The 20304-nt window shown below is 39.1% G+C and overlaps 1 protein-coding gene across 3 annotated transcripts; it reads left to right on the forward strand.

Annotated features, from left to right (window-relative positions):
* The first annotated feature begins 125 nt into the window (after positions 1-125).
* Positions 126-18946, forward strand: LOC136723429 (solute carrier family 22 member 3). 3 transcript variants are annotated; one of them, XM_066697458.1, is made up of 15 exons: positions 126-375; positions 1223-1317; positions 1672-1756; positions 4373-4490; positions 5830-6247; positions 9440-9543; positions 10156-10310; positions 10895-11063; positions 11575-11692; positions 12493-12599; positions 13474-13688; positions 14272-14380; positions 14940-15052; positions 15994-16093; positions 17426-18946. In XM_066697458.1, exons 4-15 carry the CDS (start codon positions 4432-4434, stop codon positions 17481-17483), a joined length of 1725 nt encoding a protein of 574 aa, XP_066553555.1. In that variant the 5' UTR covers positions 126-375; positions 1223-1317; positions 1672-1756; positions 4373-4431; the 3' UTR covers positions 17484-18946. The 3 variants fall into 3 exon arrangements, with proteins under 3 accessions (XP_066553555.1, XP_066553554.1, XP_066553556.1); XM_066697457.1 differs by lacking the exon at positions 1672-1756; XM_066697459.1 differs by lacking the exons at positions 126-375; positions 1223-1317; positions 1672-1756; positions 4373-4490 and having other exon boundaries at positions 4518-6247.
* The last annotated feature ends 1358 nt before the right edge of the window (positions 18947-20304 follow it).

The following is a 20304-nucleotide window of genomic DNA, read 5'->3' on the forward strand; positions in this document are numbered from 1 at the left end:
TGAAATAAAGCTACTTTAAAGCTGGCATTAAAAATTGAGACTGTATAATACCAGTGGAAAACTATTATATTTTTTGCGGAAAGTGTGGTATTTATGTGTGTTTATGTATTTACTTAATACGCCACAGTATTATGGCCGTGTATACACTGTACTGCACAGATGTACTGCCTGCCAAGATCTGCGGTCCCTTCCGGGTTAAGTTCCCATCCTATTACATTCCCAGCTGTTGTTGATTAAAACATATTTTTCAGCACTCGAAAACACTGAGATACATCTATTCTTCAATCTTTGCACAATTTTTGGTTAAACCAAGTTGTACAGATGTGTTTCACTGGAAAAAATAACCGGAAACTGGTTTCTCTTGGGATTACAGAGGTTTGTAAAGTTCTATTCCTGGCCTTTTAATAGAAAAACATTTGTATGTAAGCAATGTCCGAGTAAATGAGCACAGAATATCCGATTCCAGCTTTTTATTTGTACCCATGTATACCATTGATTTTATAGTTATTTATCAATGCCTTTCTTTGATATGTATCCTATTGCTTTTAATATGAATAATCATTGCTTTTATTGTGTGTGTGAGAGAGATTAATTCTGCTTACGTGCAAGGAGCATACTGTATTATAGTTCATGAACTTGTGAGCATTTGTTATTGCCATGTTTTACTGAGATCCCACTGAATTCAGTTGGAATAAGACCTTGAAACCAGGTGCTGAGCAACTTATATATCTTGGGATGAGATAAATGTGTCTAGTATAAGATTAAGCAAGTTGTAAAACTTTCACAGACCTTCCAATATTATACAGAAATGTGTAACTGTATTATGTATTGGTTTTTGCTTCCATACCACTGCTTGCTCCAACAGGAAGAGAGGAGACTGCCCCCTCCTTCTGTAGATCACCCCTTTTATATCCGTTTGTAACCAGGGAATCAATAGGCTTTGCGGTCCTAGCCAGACGCAGTGTCTCTGTGTGAATTCATTCGAAACAAAAGCAGATTGACTGAAGACTCCTGTCCCAAGCATTCTTTCCAAAAAAACACAATCAGAAAATGCATGATAGCCTGTACCCAAAACTGCTGAGTAGATGGATAAATGGTCACAATCTGCTAACCAGTGCACGATTAACTCCTTGCAAAACTGCTTTACATCACCAGAACCTATTCATGAATGGAATCTGTGAGAAAACCTTTAAAACCCTTCATGTGGCCTTTATTTCTTTAGCACTCCTCTAATGGTCATGGCCAGCCTGTTGTTTGAATCTATTTACCACTTCTCCCAGAGGGCCCTGGAAAGCTGGGTCAGAGTATAACAATAAGGTAAATGTACTGTTTCATAATGTTGGCCTTTATTGTCACATGAACTATCGCTTGACCTTTTTATCTTTTTTCCCAGTTATAAAAGCAGGTAATACAGAGGTTCACCTCTGTTAATGGTGCATAGTCCTGTAGTGGGACATTTGACTTTTATTGTTTTCTTTATATTATTCATGGTTTCATGTTGTTAATTCAATTTTGTCTATAATTCAAATCATTAGTTTGTATTTACTCCTTCCTGGGTGCTACTTCAATTATTAGTTTTCTTTAGGTTAATTCAATCAGCCACTGGCTTCTAGGATATTCAATCAGCTGTAACAGTTATACAGTATAAAGGTTGTGTGTTTTGGGGCACAGGTACTTGGTCTTTGATAAACATCTTCTGCCTGAAGAATGCTGACCAGCATCAGTCAACACATGAAACACTTCAACAACAGTAACAGTATGTTTCTTTGTAATAAACTTGTTACTTCTTCATCGGTGTATCCTGAGAATTCACTTAACCAGTACAGTCACCATTCAGATAGTATCTTCTTGAACTGCAGTTCATTGTGGATATTACAAGTGTTTGAGTATCAAGGGTGGCTATTTTTGCTAACCGCACAACAAAATACTGTAACGATGTTGAAGCCGCGCCTGGGCCTTTTAGTGGTGCAGAAACTTCACTGCACTGTGGCACAGGAGACCAGGGTTTGATTCTTGCCTTGGCTGAAAAAACCCAGGATGTTACAATTCTTATGATATGATAATATGAGCCCAAAGAGAAATACTCGCTATGGTTTCAGTAAAAGGAGGTGTATGTTATCGAAGCAAAACATTTCACCCATGCAGTGCTACAGTGAGGGAAAAAAGTATTTGATCCCCTGCTGATTTTGTACGTTTGCCCACTGACAAAGAAATGATCAGTCTATAATTTTAATGGTAGGTGTATTTTAACAGTGAGAGACAGAATAACAACAATAAAATCCAGAAAAACACATTTAAAAAAACTTATAAATTGATTTGCATGTTAATGAGGGAAATAAGTATTTGACCCCTTCGACTTAGTACTTGGTGGCAAAACCCTTGTTGGCAATCACAGAGGTCAGACGTTTCTTGTAGTTGGCCACCAGGTTTGCACACATCTCAGGAGGGATTTTGTCCCACTCCTCTTTGCAGATCCTCTCCAAGTCATTAAGGTTTTGAGGCTGACGTTTGGCAACTCGAACCTTCAGCTCCCTCCACAGATTTTCTATGGGATTAAGGTCTGGAGACTGGCTAGGCCACTCCAGGACCTTAATGTGCTTTTTCTTGAGCCACTCCTTTGTTGCCTTGGCTGTGTGTTTTGGGTCATTGTCATGCTGGAATACCCATCCATGACCCATTTTCAATGCCCTGGCTGAGGGAAGGAGGTTCTCACCCAAGATTTGACAGTATATGGCCCCGTCCATCGTCCCTTTGATGTGGTGCAGTTGTCCTGTCCCCTTAGCAGAATGTTTCCACCTCCATGTTGGACGGTGGAGATGGTGTTCTTGGGGTCATTCCTCCTCCTCCAAACACGGAGAGTTAAGTTGATGCCAAAGAGCTCGATTTTGGTCTCATCTGACCACAACACTTTCACCCAGTTCTCCTCTGAATCATTCAGATGTTCATTGGCAAACTTCAGACGGGCCTGTACATGTGCTTTCTTGAGCAGGGGGACCTTGCGGGCGCTGCAGGATTTCAGTCCTTCACGGCGTAGTGTGTTACCAATTGTTTTCTTGGTGACTATGGTCCCAGCTGCCTTGAGATCATTAACAAGATCCTCCCATGTAGTCCTGGGCTGATTCCTCACCGTTCTCATGATCATTGAAACTCCACGAGGTGAGATCTTGCATGGAGCCCCAGACCGAGGGAGACTGGCAGTTATTTTGCGTTTCTTCCATTTGCAAATAATCGCACCAACTGTTGTCACCTTCTCAACAAGCTGCTTGGCGGTGGTCTTGTAGCCCATTCCAGCCTTGTGTAGGTCTACAATCTTGTCCCTGATATACTTGGACAGCTCTTTGGTCTTGGCCATGGTGGAGAGTTTGGATTCTGATTGATTGATTGCTTCTGTGGACAGGTGTCTTTTATACAGGTAACGAGCTGAGATTAGGAGCACTCCCTTTAAGAGAGTGCTCCTAATCTCAGCTCGTTACCTGTATAAAAGACACCTGGGAGCCAGAAATCTTGCTGATTGATAGGGGATCAAATACTTATTTCCCTCATTAACATGCAAATCAATTTATAACTTTTTTGAAATGCGTTTTTCTGGATTATTTTGTTGTTATTCTGTCTCTCACTGTTAAAATACACCTACCATTAAAATGATAGACTGATCATTTCTTTGTCAGTGGGCAAACGTACAAAATCAGCAGGGGATCAAATACGTTTTTCCCTCACTGTATATCAAAGCAAAACACTGGCCTACCTGCAAATTGCAAGTGTACAAGCCTGCACCCTATGTATTGTCAGCTGGCAATTTCTGCTAATCCAAACAGGATCATGTACACATTTGTAATTCATGATTCACAGATCGGTCAGAGCGCAATTTGGTTTAGGCTTTAGTGTGGACACCCTAGACAGCTTCCCTACAATGTATTTGTTGTTCATTGTTTGGAACAGTTGCCAGACCTACAGAATAGTCATGTTTATTGTAATGATTGCGGATTTACAGTGAAACCTTGTGGCCAGCAAGTTTGTTTGTTAATTAAAAAAACTGGATGATTAATGCTGCAAGGTTACTTAAGAATAGAGTTCTGTTCTGGCATGTGATGCAAGGAGCACCGCAAAAATAACTGGTGAACAAAAGCACATTTATTTTCTATTTACTGAAGAGTTTGATATAGGTATGTACACAGACTGCAGCATTAAAGGAGTGGAAGGCTCAATGCTTTTAACACTGGACTGCTGAAGTAATGCTGTCTCTGAAAGAACAATCTACGAATGCTGAATGTACTGTATAAAGATGGAGCATATTCATATTTTTAGACGTTTTTATGGTTAAATGGTTAAATGGTATATCTCTTAAGACTTTGTATTTTTTTTCATTAAATAGAATGAAGAATCCTCTTTCAAAGCATAAACTACCATCAAGAGCTGGAATGATACTTTGCAATGGGAAGATGGAAAAGTCTAAATCACAGCAGTTTGTACTCCAAAATGACCTTTAAATGGTAAACTTTAAAACAAAAGGATGCCTTGTCCCTTTGTGGTTATAATGCGCCTTTTGCTATCTGGATCCCTTCAGGTGCTTGAGATCCATTCATTCTCCTTAAAAAGATATCTCATTCTACAAAATACAAGAAAAGCCGTTCACATGATCCTACGCATGTGATCTACTGATAGATCAGAAGAAGAGAAACATTATCTTATATATATCCTGCCGAGTCGTGAGACATTTCTCTCGGCACTAAAACAGAAATGCTGCTGCAGCCCAACTGGCACTGTACATAGATTTTAAACTAATTTAACATCTTGCAGTGTCACAACCGAATGTTAACTTTTCTACCATCTGATTGTGGAATATTTGTTTTATTATTGTTACTCAAACTTCTACTGCATCTTATTTTACTTGTTATTTTACCTGTTCCTGTTTCACACTACATTGGGGTTTCTATAACTTCAAACGACAGATTTTATTTTTTAAGACAACTGACATAATTTCATGGTATACTACTGCTTCTAGTACTACTTATTATTATTATGATTATATTAATAATAATCATACATACATGCATACTTAAATCCCAGCTGGCTCAAAGGGAAATCCAAATTTCAACCTATCCTTCACTGCAAGTTTGTAGTTGTGACGTTTGATCCTGAGGGATTCTGTTGTTGATCATGTACCATATGCACACTCAAGTCCTCCCAAAAAATGTGTAATAAGCCTATTAGTATTAGGAAGTTAGAGCTCTCAGCTGCAGAATCTTATGAAAAGCTGTACAGCTCTAAATCTGGTAGGGTTTGAAAGTTTTTGGACTTGTTACATTTTTATATTCTCTTTGTGGGTTTCAAACACTTTCCTTTGCTATTTGCACAGCATATGGGACATAATAAAAAAGGAAAATAAAAAATGGCATGCCCAACAACAACAAAAACATAATCTGAAAATCATAGTAGTAGAATGCTTTCTATTTTCAGAAAGAAAAGGCTCTGTTATAATTATGAATGAAGGCAAAATCTAAAGAATAACAGAATACAGAAGAAGTTTATTCATTCCTCCAGCTTTGGTATCAGATTACAGCAATTGGCTTAGCTTTTGACTGCGTCCAGCCCCTTTTCTTCTTTTTTGTTTTGCATATATAGCTCTTATCTGTCACTGCAAATGTAGGCTGGAAGCTGTGTACCAGTCTGATGCTGGTCATTCTTCTTGTGTACTCAGAGCTCTTTCACTCAGGCAGTGTGCGCCAGCTTGCAGGACAAAAGCACATCAACAACTCAGAAACTTCAGTATCGTGTTGTCTGTTTGTTTATTAATTTGTTTTCTTCTATACATTTTTGGGGGAACTGCAGCTATCTGGACACAATGCCAACTTTTGATGAGCTGTTAGTGGACGTGGGTGAGTTTGGACCATACCAGAAAAGGGTTTGTCTACTGGGGTGCATTCCAGGGATATTATTTGCCTTTTCTTTTGTGGGGATTGTTTTCCTGGGGAACACGCCAGATCACTGGTGTCGGAGCCCAGAAGCGGAGGAGATCCAGCAGCAGTGTGGCTGGACGCAGGAGGAGCTGAGGGCGTTTACAATCCCCCAGTCCAGCCAGGGCGCCTACAGCCAGTGTGAGAGATTCGATGTGGACTGGAACAGCACTGAGCTCAATTGCAGCCGCCCACTGCCCCTCTCCTCCACCAACTCCACCGAGCGCCTGCCCCTCACCGCCTGCGACAGCGGCTGGCAGTTTGAGGAATCTCGCTCCACTATCGTCACTGAGGTAGGCGCTTGCTCAGAGGCATAGAAAAGGTTTGGGACTGTGGGGAACTCTCAGGGTGACATTCTGGCTTGCCTGTAAAGCTCCTGGCTGCCAATTTGAATGTTATTTTGCTGCAAATATGCAGGAGGGCCCCCCAAATCCCTGTGGTCAGTTGAACAAAACCTCTAAAGTAATGAATAATTTAGACATTAAAAACAGCAGTATTTCACTAGTGTACAGGCTATGCAAAGGTGTTTTGTGCAAACCCCCTAAACTACAGTAACTCTTAAAGATGTGGAATGTCACTGCACACTGTTTTTTGTTTTTTTGTTTTTTTAAAGCTGAAAACTCTGCCTCTGATTTCGTACAACATTTCCATTTGCTTCTACCAGTGTAAATGCCAGCAGTTTGAGTGAAATGATGCAGTCACAGCCAAGGCAAAAAGCACCTGCAAAGCCCACCTGCACTCCTGTGTATTCCAGGTTTAGTCTCGTTAAGTTACTTATGATTACTAGTGACAATTGTAATTATACAAATTAGGGTTACATTTTGGTCTAGGGTAGGGTTAGAACCTTCAGTAAATTTAGGATTTTGTCCAGGTTATGGATGCTTTTCTGTTTAGTTAACTGAATTGGGGTGTTGATTTGTGTGTGCTCATCTTGACATTTTGGTGTTGGCTAGGGTTGTGGTCCAGCCGTGGCTGATGACAAAAATGTGGTTAAGTGTTCATGCAGTGGCTTATAGTTGAAAACATTAAGATAAACCTACACTACTGTACTGAGCCATTTATATAGACAGTACACCCCTGTGGTCTGAACTACAAGGCACTGATCTGATTTAAAGAATACTGCTTTATAAACAACCTTTAATGACTTTTTAAAGGTCTGGATAGCTCAGAGCATATGGAGTTGAAGCCGAGTCATTTATAAGCTCACCAGTTTACTTTTTCCGTAAACATTGGATACATACCAGCAGTGTGGAAGCCAGCAAATGGTCAAAAAGTGATGCAGAATAACAGATGTTGAATAGTTGTCTTAGCTTTCCAAGCACAGGCCTATATATAAAGGCGTAGGTTTCGTTTCGGCATTGGGGGGGTGGGTGCTGGGGCTTTGTCAAAGTGCCCAAAAACAGTGTCCATGTGGACCTAAAGCCTCCAGGTTACATCCTCTGCTTATCATGGATTTAAAAGTTCTTTGATGTAACATTTTCAGTTTAGAACATAAGAACATAAGAAAGTTTACAAACGAGAGGAGGCCATTCGACCCATTGTGCTCGTTTGGTGTCCATTACTATCTAAGTGATCCAAGGATCCTATCCAGTCTATTTTTAAATGTTCCCAAACTTTCAGCTTCTACCACATCGCTGGGTAGTTTATTCCAGATTGTGACGACTCTCTGTGTAAAGAAGTGTTTCCTGTTTTCTGTCTTGAATGCCTTGAAGCCCAATTTCCATTTGTGTCCCCGGGTGCGTGTGTCCCTGCTGATTTGGAAAAGCTCCTCTGGTTTGAAGTGGTTGATGCCTTTCATGATTTTGAAGACTTGGGTCAAGTCCCCACGTAGTCTCCTCTGTTCCAGGGTGAAAAGGTTCAGGTCCCTCAGTCTCTCAGTAGGACATTCCCTTCAGACCTGGAATAAGTCTGGTTGCTCTCCTCTGAACTGCCTCTAGAGCAGCGATATCTTTCTTGAAGTGTGGAGCCCAGGACTGCACACAGTATCCAGATGAGCTCTAACTAGTGCATTGTACAGTCTGAACATCACTGCCCTTGTTCTAACTGCTACACTTTTGACAATATACCCTAACACTCTGTTTGCCTTTTTTATTGCTTCCCCACATTGTTTGGATGGAGAAAGTGAGGAGCCATATAGACTCCTAGGTCTTTCTCATGCGTTACTTCATCTAGATCTGTACCTCCCATAGTGTAATTATAGTGGACATTTTTGTTACCTGCATGTATTACCTTGCACTTGTCCACATTGAATTTCATCTGCCTGGTGTCGGCCCACAACTAAATATTATCTAAGTCCCTTTGAATAGCCTGTGCTGCCGAGATTGTATCTGCTGAGCCACCTATTTTAGTATCATCTGCAAATTTGACAAGTTTGCTAACTATCCCAGAGTCCAGATCATTAATATAGATTAGAAAAAGCAAAGGCCCTAGTACTGATCCCTGTGGAACTCCAGTAACAACCTCACTCCAGTTAGAAGCGACTCCTCTAATCGACACCCTCTGCTTCCTATACATCAACCAGTTCATAATCCATCTACTTACATTACTCTGAATGCCTACAGCTTCCAATTTGAGGATCAGTCTGATCGTAACGTCGCTGGGACATGCACTTCGAGCCGGGACACGCTGTCAATATTGCAGAGGAAACATCCCCTACGCCTATGGAGCCAGGCATACATTATTGGGGGGGACAATTTAACATTCTTTCAACATAAACCTATGCCTATATATAATGAATAGCTTAACTGAACAATAAAATAATACATTCTCCAAACAAAGCATAATGTTTTGATGCAACAGTTGTTCCCATTTCATGCTCCAAATGCTCTAATGTAACACTGACATATTATCTATTATTTCTGTTGAACAGGCCTACCGCTAATTCAATGAAGCTAATCTTTGTCCCACTGACATTCTAAACTTTATTTCAAACAAACGGGAGAAATTACAGCTGTTCCTGGAAGCTCAATGTCAAATCCTTTGTTACACAACAGGATTTCAGTACTTCTAACATTCATTGACTTTTTTTATACATTCTTCTACTGTACTTAGTTATTACTGGTGTTTTAATAAAGGTTTACATTGTTTCATAGGCGTAGGTTTAGGGATGGACATTTCCCCCAAAATTTTGAGAGAACGTTAAATTGTCCCCCCCAATAATGTCTGTCTGGCTCCGTAGGTGTAGGGGATGCTTCCCCCCCAATATTGACAGTATCCCCCCAACTCAAAGCGCATGTCCCAGTGACGTTACAATCAAACTGAAAATGTTCGATCAAAGAACTTTTAAATCCACCGATAAGTAGAAGAAGTAGCCTTAAGGCTTTAAGACCACGCGGACGCTGTTTTCGGAAACTTCGACAAAGCGCCAGCAGCTGCCCCCCCATACACTGTCCCCCATACACATACTGTCAGCACCCCCCATCTCCGTCTCCACAAACCACCCCCCCCCCTCTAATTTTCCTTAATGTTCATGTTTTATTTTGTAGTTTGACCTGGTATGTGAGGACGCATGGAAGGCCGATCTCAACCAAGCTTTTCTCAATGCGGGTTTTCTATTGGGAGCCGTGGTCATAGGATATGGAGCAGACAGGTAAGTGAGGCAAACTCCAGAATACATTACAGCAGTGTCCAGAAACCTATGACTTTTGTGGTGAGTCCTCTGCAGGTCTGAATTACAACCCACTTCTTCATCATGATCCATACGTGAGACATTGACTGAAGGCCTTGGGGTTTAAACAACCTTCGATCTAAAACAAACCAGCAGTACATTTTACATTTCCGCTGTTTATCCCGTTAAAGTATAAAGACTTTTAGTTCAATATAAATAAAATCAGAAATGAATACATAAATCACTGAAGTAAAATCACCAGGAATATGCCCTGTCTGCTGAGTATCGAGCAGCTGGTACAGACGGGCCACTGTGTGCCAGCCAAATGGGAACTGGTCTTTGGTGTGGAAACAGAAGGAGTTCCCTTCTACATGTAAAGCTGTTTGAGATCATTTAGGATGAGAAGTACCATATAAAAACAAGATTATTATATATCAGTAGTATATATTATTATCAGTAGTAGTAGTAGTGGTGGTAGTAGAAGAGTTATGGTTATCATTATATTTACTATTATTATATGATATGATTATATTATTATATATAGTTAGTATAATTTTGAAAAAAACACCACCTGAGATGTGTTTGCTTCCTCAGGTTTGGCCGGAAGTTGTGTTTCCTGATCTCCATTTTCGGGTTGGGCATCTCCAGCGTAGGATTGATTTTTTCCCCAAACTACAGCTTGATTTTGTTCTTCCGCTTTGTCCAAGGCATCTTCGGGAAAGGAGCCTGGATGTCTTCGTATGTGTTGGGTAAGGTTACCGCGCAGTGCACAAAACAGTGGCCGATGTGCCAGTAAGGACGTGTCCAATTGTCAAGGTGTATAGTCCTGCCTGGAGAGGTCTTAGAATTGCACACCTGGTGCCTCATATGCCGGCCGTTTTCTTCAACACAATGCTTTTCTTCTTACAGATATCAGGAAGCTTAATTTGTTTGTTTTCTGTATAGGAATATGCTCACGTTTATAGGTCTCAAATACACTAAGAGCAACTGTGCACAGTGAAATTATGCAGTGATATAGGAAGACATTTCAGGAATATTCTCTTGCTGCTTAAAATAAGAATTAATTCTTCTACTCCAGGTTTTTTCTGCAGGAGTTCTTTGCATTATTGAGAACGGTAGCTGCTAAATCTGTGTATATCCACAATCCCTAGGAGATCCTGATATTTGCACAAATGAAAGCCTATTGCATTGAAAACTTTGCAGGGGAGGGGTAAGAATTTGTTCATGAATGAATGCAGCTACACGTTAGTTAGAGCCTTTTACTGGAAATGACTCTGTATGGTATGAGCTCATACAAGACAGTAACTCCAATGCTTGTCATGTTTTCTCCCAGTGACTGAGATTGTGACCTCCCAACACCGACGACTGGTGGGAATTGTGTGTCAGCTATTTTTTACTTTCGGTGTCATCATCCTGCCTGGAATTGCTTATCTCATCCCTCCGTGGAAGATGCTACAACTCGCCATTACTATACCATCCTTCCTCTTATTAACATACTATTGGTGCGTGGACCATATGTTTTTTGTTTAGTTTCGTTTGTTTTTCATATTTTGTGTGTGAGTAACTACAGAATCTTCCCAGTCTTATTTAAAAAACATACACCATCTTTTGACATGAACTAAGTTGTCAAATGGTTAACAAAAATTCAATTATTATTATGACGTTCTGAAGTGTAGAATACAGAATTATACTTTTTTGCATTCATCTTGTATAATATGAAACTAAATGGAAATAGATGCACTCACAGCGCAGCCCTCTTTCATTCTGTCATGTTCATTATTTTCAAAAATAAGTCAGTTAATGACTTTGAATACGTCTCTGCTTATTAATTTTGACGATTTAAAAACAATGTGGCTGCCGTCCTCTTTCACGAAGGATGCATAGATGTATCACTAACGTGCTCTATTTTCATCAAGGCTATTAAGGAAATGTAAGTGGCATACAAGGGGATCTGTGGTGGGGTCGCCAGTCATGCAGATCAGTTGTGAACCCCAGAAAATAATTTTCTTAAAGGCTGATGCCGGAATCTCCCCGTTGGCTGTTGACAGTTAACAGAACCAAGGAGGCCCTGCGCATCGCTGAGAACATGGCCAAGCAGAATGGCACCCAGCTGCCGGAGAAGTACAGCACTGTAAGTTCATCCTGACACACACATGTGTCTCATAAAACATGGAACAAAAGTCCAGAATACATGGCTTTGTACTACAGCAACTTTCATAAAGATGGTGATTACTGTAATAACGGTGGGGCTACACTCGACCCAATCTAGGTTACCAGCTTCACACTGCTGAGTGTAAAAATCAGCAGCGCATTAAAAACACTCCGCAAGGCAGCAGCGTTGAAAAAACAAAGCATGTCTAAGTTACCTTCAACTATGCTGCACTGCTCTCTGCTAAATGCTCAGCACTCCTGCGCTGTTATTTTTGTTGTTATTGATGTTGTTGGTACTCTCCTGACTATTAGCAGTGTTTTTTTGTCTTTTTAGTAGAACTGTTAGGAGAAAAGTTGGCTGTTCGCTGCTGGCAACTGTATGAGCGGCAGCAACCACAGCGCTGATTGGCTGTTAAATTAATAGGCTACACGTTGTCCTGCCCGCCCTTTCCCTGCCATTTCAACCAATTATGCAAAATCTCAGGGTTAGCAATGTAGTTATAAAAATCGTCTATATTGTGATTCTCATCACTGCGTTAAGCACCAACAGGGGTTGCCTATGGCTGTTCCCACACCTATGGCTGTTGATGTTGATATTTAAGCCTATATCTGTATGTGTTCATTGGTACTCAAAAGTATTCACCCCCCTTGGACTTTTCCAATTTTCATTGGGGTGAATACTTTTGAGAGCCACTGTGTGTGTGGATGGATAGATAGATAGATAGAGATGTATCGATATAGATATATATACCAGTCCTCTTTAATTGAGTTTGCATTCAGGTGGAACTGCTGGAGACTGTCCCAGAAAAGACATATATCCCTTCCCCTTTGGACGTGTTCAGGACTCCACAGATGAGGAAATTTACACTGATCCTAATGTATGCCTGGTAAGGAAACAAAGAGCTGCAACGATCCAGTACCTAAAACCTCGAGTCTGGCCTCCGGCTGCCTCCAGTAACGATGCATAATAGCTTTTCTAAGATCAAAAGGTGACATTTAAAGAGATCTATTCAAGGCATTGGCACTTAATTTGATATCGTACTTGACTACTGTAAGGCTTCAGTGTCTTTTTGAGAGCTGGCATGATATGGTTTGTGTGACTTTAAGGGTGACGGGGTCATTATCAATTAGAGACCACATTAAAGGTGAATTTGCTCACCATGTAACCCATGAAATGAACGTCTTTAAGGAAAGTGCAATACTGATTATATCTTTCCCTGTCCAAGTGGGCGTTGATGCATAAAGTGAGCAATCTGTGCACAAAATGCAATGCTGTTCCTGCAATAATGTGGAGAGGCTGATGGTCATTGTGGCATATCGTGCTGTGCTGTCAGACACTGGAGCTGGGAAAGTGTGGGACCAGCAAGAAGATACATCACTCACAATTGTTAGATGACTGGAAAATATCTCTGATTTTGTAGAGTAGACACTTGGGTGAGAAAGAATGGAACATGGAAAGCTAATGTGTGTAGAAAGTGATTTCTGTGTTGCAAAGTTGAACAATTTTAACAATAGAGGAATACAGTTAGTAGAATCAGGTCACATTAACAATAAACATCAGTGAAACTGCTTCTCATTTTTCATTGAATGCACAGACAACACTATTCCATTAAAAAATATTGTAGTTTGTGATATTTGTCTACCCAGTAGCAAATGGGGAAATGCATGCTTTTGTAACTTTGAAAGTGTGTCTTTAGATTAAGAAAATTAAAAAATAGAATGATTCAGTGAGAATCTTGTGCTTTGTTTCTTCCTGTGCAGGTTTACAAGTTCTGTGGTCTATCAAGGGCTTGTTATGCGCCTTGGAATAATTGGAGGGAATCTGTATCTTGAGTTTTTCATCTCTGGAATTGTGGAGCTGCCTTCGGCCTTGATTTTCTACCTGACCGTGGACAGAGTGGGGAGACGGATTCCCTTTCTCTTGGCAAACATTGTGGGAGGATTGTCATGTTTAATAACTGCTTTTATACCAGATGGTAAGTATGCTATACCTGTGTCTTTGGGAAGTTATTTACAGGTTGAAATCATCTGTTTATATGTGTGTGGGGTTATCCTTACCTGAAATTATTATAAATGGTCATTATCTTTTTTTCCTTTTTCACTGGAGTCCTGAGATTTTTATTTGCTAAATCTGAGCAACTAAAGTTGAACTCTTAACGCAAAAGCCTTGAGAAGACATATGCACAGTTTCATCTCATTGTCTATTCAATGTAAAACTCTTCCATTCTTCAATTCTTAACAATATTACAGCCACTTACCCAAAGTGAATGTGTATTTCCAGAATTTAGATTATATTTTAAAAAGGCGACTTAAAGCACTGATTCCAGTGGGTTAGTCTGGAAATATATACAATGAATTTCACTAACACATCATCATGCAGCAAAACTGTAGATTCTGTTTAAGGGAATGGAAAAACATGTCCAAACTTACAGCTTTTCAAGGTTGCCAATATCTCTCAGTTGTATTCTGAGCCCAACACACAAGTATGTTCCCATTTGGTATGCACCCTGTTGGGAAATGTTTCAAGGACTTAATACTGTAATCATTTGTGTATTTTAGATATCACTTGGCTGAAGACTATCATAGCAGTCATTGGAAGACTTGGAATAACCCTGGGGTTTGAGATTGTGTACCTGGTCAGTACTGAGCTCTACCCCACACCCTTAAGGTAACACTTTGATTTGTTTATTCTTTTATTTGTTTTTGTAAATCTGCACCGGTCAAATCTAGAACTCGGAAGGAGGGGGGACTGTTTGTAAATGTGCAGCCATATGCCCAACATGTCAGCATGTTTTATTTATTTTATGCTACAGGGTAATTATAAAAGTTGTATACCTCAGAAAGTTTACAAACGAGAGGAGGCCATTTGCCCCATAGTGCTCGTTTGGTGTCCATTAATAACTGAGTGATCCAATGATCCTATCCAGTCTATTTTTAAATGTTCTCAAATTGTTGCTTCAACCACATTGCTGGGGAGTTTGTGACGACTCTCTGTGTGAAGAAGTGTCTCTTGTTTTCTGACTTTAATGTCTTTAAGCCAAATTTCCATTTGTGTCCCCGGGAACATATATATTTGGGTTGGAGAACTACATATTTCTAATACACAAATAATAATATAAATGGAAACAAACTCACAAGTTTTTTTTTTCCTTCAGTTTGTAGATGTTCAATATGAGCTGCTTGAATGCTGTTAGATTTTGACATTCTGAAATTGTTGACTATTACAGGAACCTTGGAGTCTCCATTTCTTCTTCACTCAGTGATGTAGGAGGAATCGTAGCCCCTTTTCTGCTGTTCAGGCTGGCAAATATTTGGATAGAGCTGCCAATGGTTTTATATGGTGAGTATCTTTAATTAGCCCTTCTGTGTCCTTGATTAAGCTGGCATATGACAGTGTAGTGGTTTTAGTAAATCCCAGGATACACAGATGAAGAAGTAACAAGTTTATTACAGAAAACATAAATACAGGTTAACCCGGAGCTCTCCTCTCACATGAAGTGAAGAAAAGAATGTGAAGGATGTGAGTTGGAGAAGCCTTTTTGTATCTTCAGATAGACAATGGGTTACAGTCTTCTCTGTCGGAAGTGATTACATCTCATTAAAATACAGTTGTACAAAATAGTTTACCACATCCATAATAATTAATGCAGAGCTAAGTTTGTTACTGTTGTTGAAGTGTTTGATGAATTGATTGGTGCTGGTCAGTATTCTTAGGCAGCAGAAGTTTATCAAAGACAATGTTGTAATCCTAAACCAAATTCCTGTGCCCCAAAACACACAACCTCTATACTGTTTGACTGTTTTGGCTGATTGAATATCCTAGAAGACAATGGCTGAATGAAGTCATGAGGAGACAACGCTTGATTGAAGTAACCCCTCGGACAGAGATACATGAAGAACTAATAATTAAAGTAGCCCCCAGAGCAGAGTAAATACAAACTAATGATTGCTTTATAGCCCAGACGAAGCAAGATGAAACCATTAATAATAAATAGAGAATATAAAGGAAATAATAAAAGTAAATTTTCCCACTACAACAGGATGTAAAATTCGTTTAGCATGGTGCTGTCACATAGTTGAACGTGGCAAGGACCTCAGTGTTTGCTCAAAGTGTTGCCACTATTTTCTAATAAAATAATGAATAACCAATAATACACACATACAAACACAGTTTTGCATTACATTTTTCTTTACATGGGGGTTTCGAAGTGAGGATATGGAACCAACCCTGGTCAATATGAAACAAATAATCATCTTATTTTAAAACCTTTGTTTTCACAGGAGTCATGTCCTTGATCTATGGTGGTTTAGTGTTGCTTTTACCCGAAACAAAAGGTATTGATCTACCAGAGACCATTGAGGATGTAGAGGCTTTAGGAAGGTGAGTAAATGTCATAATGCTAAAGATGATCCCCTTGAACATTCCCCTTAATGACACACTGTTCCTCAGCTGCTTTGTTAGATATTGGATTTGAAATCAGGACTGACTCGGTCCTCTGCAGCACCCTCTAGTGGCGGGAGGTGCACATTTCTACATAGGAGATTGGATGAGGGATATAGCCAATAGCATGTTATTATTATTTATTTATTAGCAGATGCCCCTGTCCAGGGCGACTTACAAAATACAGCATGTGCTTATGGTCTGAGTAAGGGCTAGAGGAAAAAAGATTATTGTGGCGGGCAGCTGTCAGCCGTCTGCAACACACAAAGAAAACAAGGGCATTGGACTTGGTTCTGCTGAGATGGAGAGGAAAGGGGTGATTGTCTTAAAACAGGGGTGCAAAATATGCATATTTCTCTTGCTTGCTTGTTTCTGGCTTAGCAAAACCCACAGATAAGCATTGCCTATTCCTGATGAAACAAATAGGTATCAATAAACTAGGTTAAGTAAAGCCTCCCTGTGTGCTTTTCAGGAGTTATCTTGATATAATCTCAGCATGATAGAATTTTAATTTCAGTACAACATAATTACACTATCGGAGGGAAGACTGAGTGATGTGGGTACTGTGCTCAGAAGGACGTGTTAGCCTTTGAGGTGAGACATTGAACATGTTGATTAGAAATAACAGAATTGCAGACCTTCTCCAGAGTGACACCCTCTGGGTATCCCTGTCATGTTTCAATCCAAGTCATGCTTCCAAATCAATAGAGTGAAAAGATTGTATCACACAAATTGATTAATTGGTAAGCAAGATAAAAATTAAATAAGTTACACAGACACGAACAAAACTCGTTGAGTGGTGCAGTGAAAACGAATAAGGTACATAATACATAATACATAATAAGTAATGGAAAACAGACGACTGACATTCAATTGGAGAATAATCTTCTGAAAGACCACTAGACGGCGGTGTTTCTTCTAAAAACAGAAGAAGGAATATTTATCCAGAATGTAGTATCAAATATTTTTTTAAAATTATAAATTAAATGACGAATCTCACCAGCTTGGGGTTTCTAGCCTGTTTAATAAAAGCCAAGAACTTGGATCCATTTCCCACCAGTGGAACTCAGCTGTGTGTGTGACTGCTGTATGAAGCCTCCCTTATATGCAGTCATGTTGCTTTAGTCCATCTCAGATCTGTGCCCAGCTCATTGGTATTGTATCATCTTATAAGCATCTCTCAGTGATTTCACAAATCCATTTTCTAAAATTTACAAACATGATTGTATGTTTGTACATCTATACATTAAGTCATTGTATTTTTCTCTGCAGGGCCACCAAAGCTGTATTGGACACAAACAAGAGAAAGGCTAAAGATGGGATCATCTGACCAGAGGGGAACAAACTGCATGGTTTAGCCGATCCCAAACTCAGGAAATTACATTTGAGTCGGGGGAACACAAGACTTTGGAAGAAAAGTGCTAGATCTCAGAGTGGACCTTCCCTTTTCTAGAGATAGTCAACTGCATTGGATCAGTGCTGCTTATCCAGTATGGTTACTCGGTAACAAGTAACCCATCTTGGTGACAATCTATATATTCTCAGTCTGTGAACTTTACAAAACTATTTAAAATAGTAATAAGAATAATTATATGAGTTTTAACCATTTGAACATTGACTTGGTTATTCTGGTGCCTTTATTATCCATGTTACCAAAGTGTTAATGCTGTGTATTATTTCTCCTAAAGTATTGGACACACAACACAGACCAGTATTCAAAAGTCTTGTACCATTCAATAGGTAAAAGAAAACACAAATAAATGTAATTAGAACATTGTACCTTTATGAATTAATATTGTACATTGATATATTTAATGGATAAAGACATATTTAGCTTTTGTACCACATTGAATAAATACTGCTGCACACTGTACAGTTAGAGGATATTATGTATAGATTCCTCTGTAAGTAATATAATGGCTTTGGTCATGTATGTAAATGCATAACATATTTCTTATGTTAGATGCATATAAAACAACTTCAGGACATTTGAACCTTTAGCTCTGTCTCAACACAGTAACTCTTACACTGAGAAGCACAACCAGAGAATGACAAATCTCAAAACAAGTTAAAATTGTAGATGCTGAAAACAAAGTTTCAAGTTGTGGATCACTTTGTTTGCTTGACATTGTATTGAGTATAGTTCAGATAAACCATAGTTCTGATTAGAAGACAACAACCACTTAGAGCTGTAATGTAGGGTACAGATGACAATTCATTTATCAGGTGGTTTCTGAGCTTGATCTTAGATGCCAGGAGATGTCTTGACCTGTTGACCTGTGCTCTTAGGATGTAGGATATCTTACTTCCCTCTGTGACCTGCACTAGAGAATCAATAGATCATAGTTTTTGTCTTTTTAATTGTGTCTTTATGTACTAAATGTAAATAGTCTTCCAAAAAAACACAATAAAAAATGCTTTTCTGTACAAACAAATCACATTGCATCTGCAACTGATAGATGCAGTGTTATTTATCCTGTGAAAAAGTAATCTGGTTAATCTCCATAAAAGGCCCATATTTAAGTCTTTGGTGTCTGTTGTTATGCTGTCTAAAGGTGCTGAATGTGGATATGACACCTAATGGGAAAATACTTTTGTATGAGACAAGATGTACTAGATCCACAAACAGGGTGGGAGCGAGCACAGAGAAGCAGATTTGTGTGTGTTGTGGTTCTTTGGTCAACAATCTGGGGTTTCATTATCATCTGTGTGATTGGTTAACCCTTTTACATCACTGCCAGGAACAGAACAATATTGATTACATACCTAATAAATTCTGCACTATTAACCTTTGTTTCATGCCCTACAATTCTTGAAGTCCATTTCCACATGTAGAAATGTGCCCCACGCTAAGGAATCATTTAGTACAGGGTTCAGCAGCCCTGATCCCGGAGAGTTTCCAGACATAGCAATGAAATCCCGGATAAGCCACACCAGTGAATCAGCGGCACGAGAACATACGTTTACTTTCTGCACAATATCCTGTGATCACAGAACATAGATTATGAATAAACCTTGTGGACGTCTACATATAAATTGAACAGAAATGCAATAAAATAAAATAAACTATCAGAGTATGGCACTCTAAGATGCCCTGACTAACAATACAGTACATAATCAAAATCAAATCAAATCAAATGAAACTTTCATCTTTTGGAATGTATAACTGCTGTTGATACTAATCTGCCCCCTGAGACATGTACATATAATGTTCTCTTTCATACGCGGTGTGCTGGACAGCTTAACTGTCTGCATTGGCCCCTGAAACCTTTTGTGATCTGATGGACTGTTAGTTTAATTGAATCAGAAAAATAAATGTGAAGGTGGATAATTGATAATTTGGAAATTGTACATAATGTTGTTGTAAAGTGGCATATTTAAAGGCTCTTTATCACTGGGCAGTGATATTTATATAACAAGTAGCAGTTAAACCTCAATTGTAAGCCCTCAATATTTCTCGTTCACATTGTATAAGGAGTCCAACTAAAAACAAAGATTGAACAGACTGAATAGTTAAATACACACCATACATAATACAACATACAGCACACAGCACATTATCATTAAATACATACCAACTACTGTAGCACTGGTATATATTCCATAATAAAATGCTAAATATGTTTTCAATGTCTTTTAAAAATTGAATATTCTTTGTCTTGAGGAAATACATTTTATATTCTTGGAGTAATTTCATTTACAACATTTTTATCAATACTGACAGACTGGTGTGTATTTCCTGAGTTTTAACAGCATACAGTATTGTTTTGAAGACATTTTGTGTGAGTGTTGGATGTATACAGTTTGTTGAAGAGTGATAGAGGGGTGACGCTGGGTATATCAATTCATTTTCTAAAAGAGTAATCCATATCAACAGAATGCTATTTCAATTTGACAGATTTATAGATTAATGGCCACATGCAGTTTTCTGCCACTTCACATAATTTCACATCTTATCAATTTCCAGATAAAGATTATCAAAAAATGAAAATCTCAAGTAAGCATTGTTCAGGCTTTCATCTCTACCACAATATAATCTTTATTATCAACCATAAAGTTTATGATTCCTTTAAAAAAAATGAGTAAAATGGGCTTCAGATATGAGCTCCTCCTTCTGGTATTTTAGTGTGGCCCCTCCAACAGCCAGGCTT

The sequence above is a fragment of the Amia ocellicauda genome, chromosome 1, assembly GCF_036373705.1.
Source record: "Amia ocellicauda isolate fAmiCal2 chromosome 1, fAmiCal2.hap1, whole genome shotgun sequence".
Taxonomy (NCBI): Eukaryota; Metazoa; Chordata; class Actinopteri; order Amiiformes; family Amiidae; genus Amia; species Amia ocellicauda.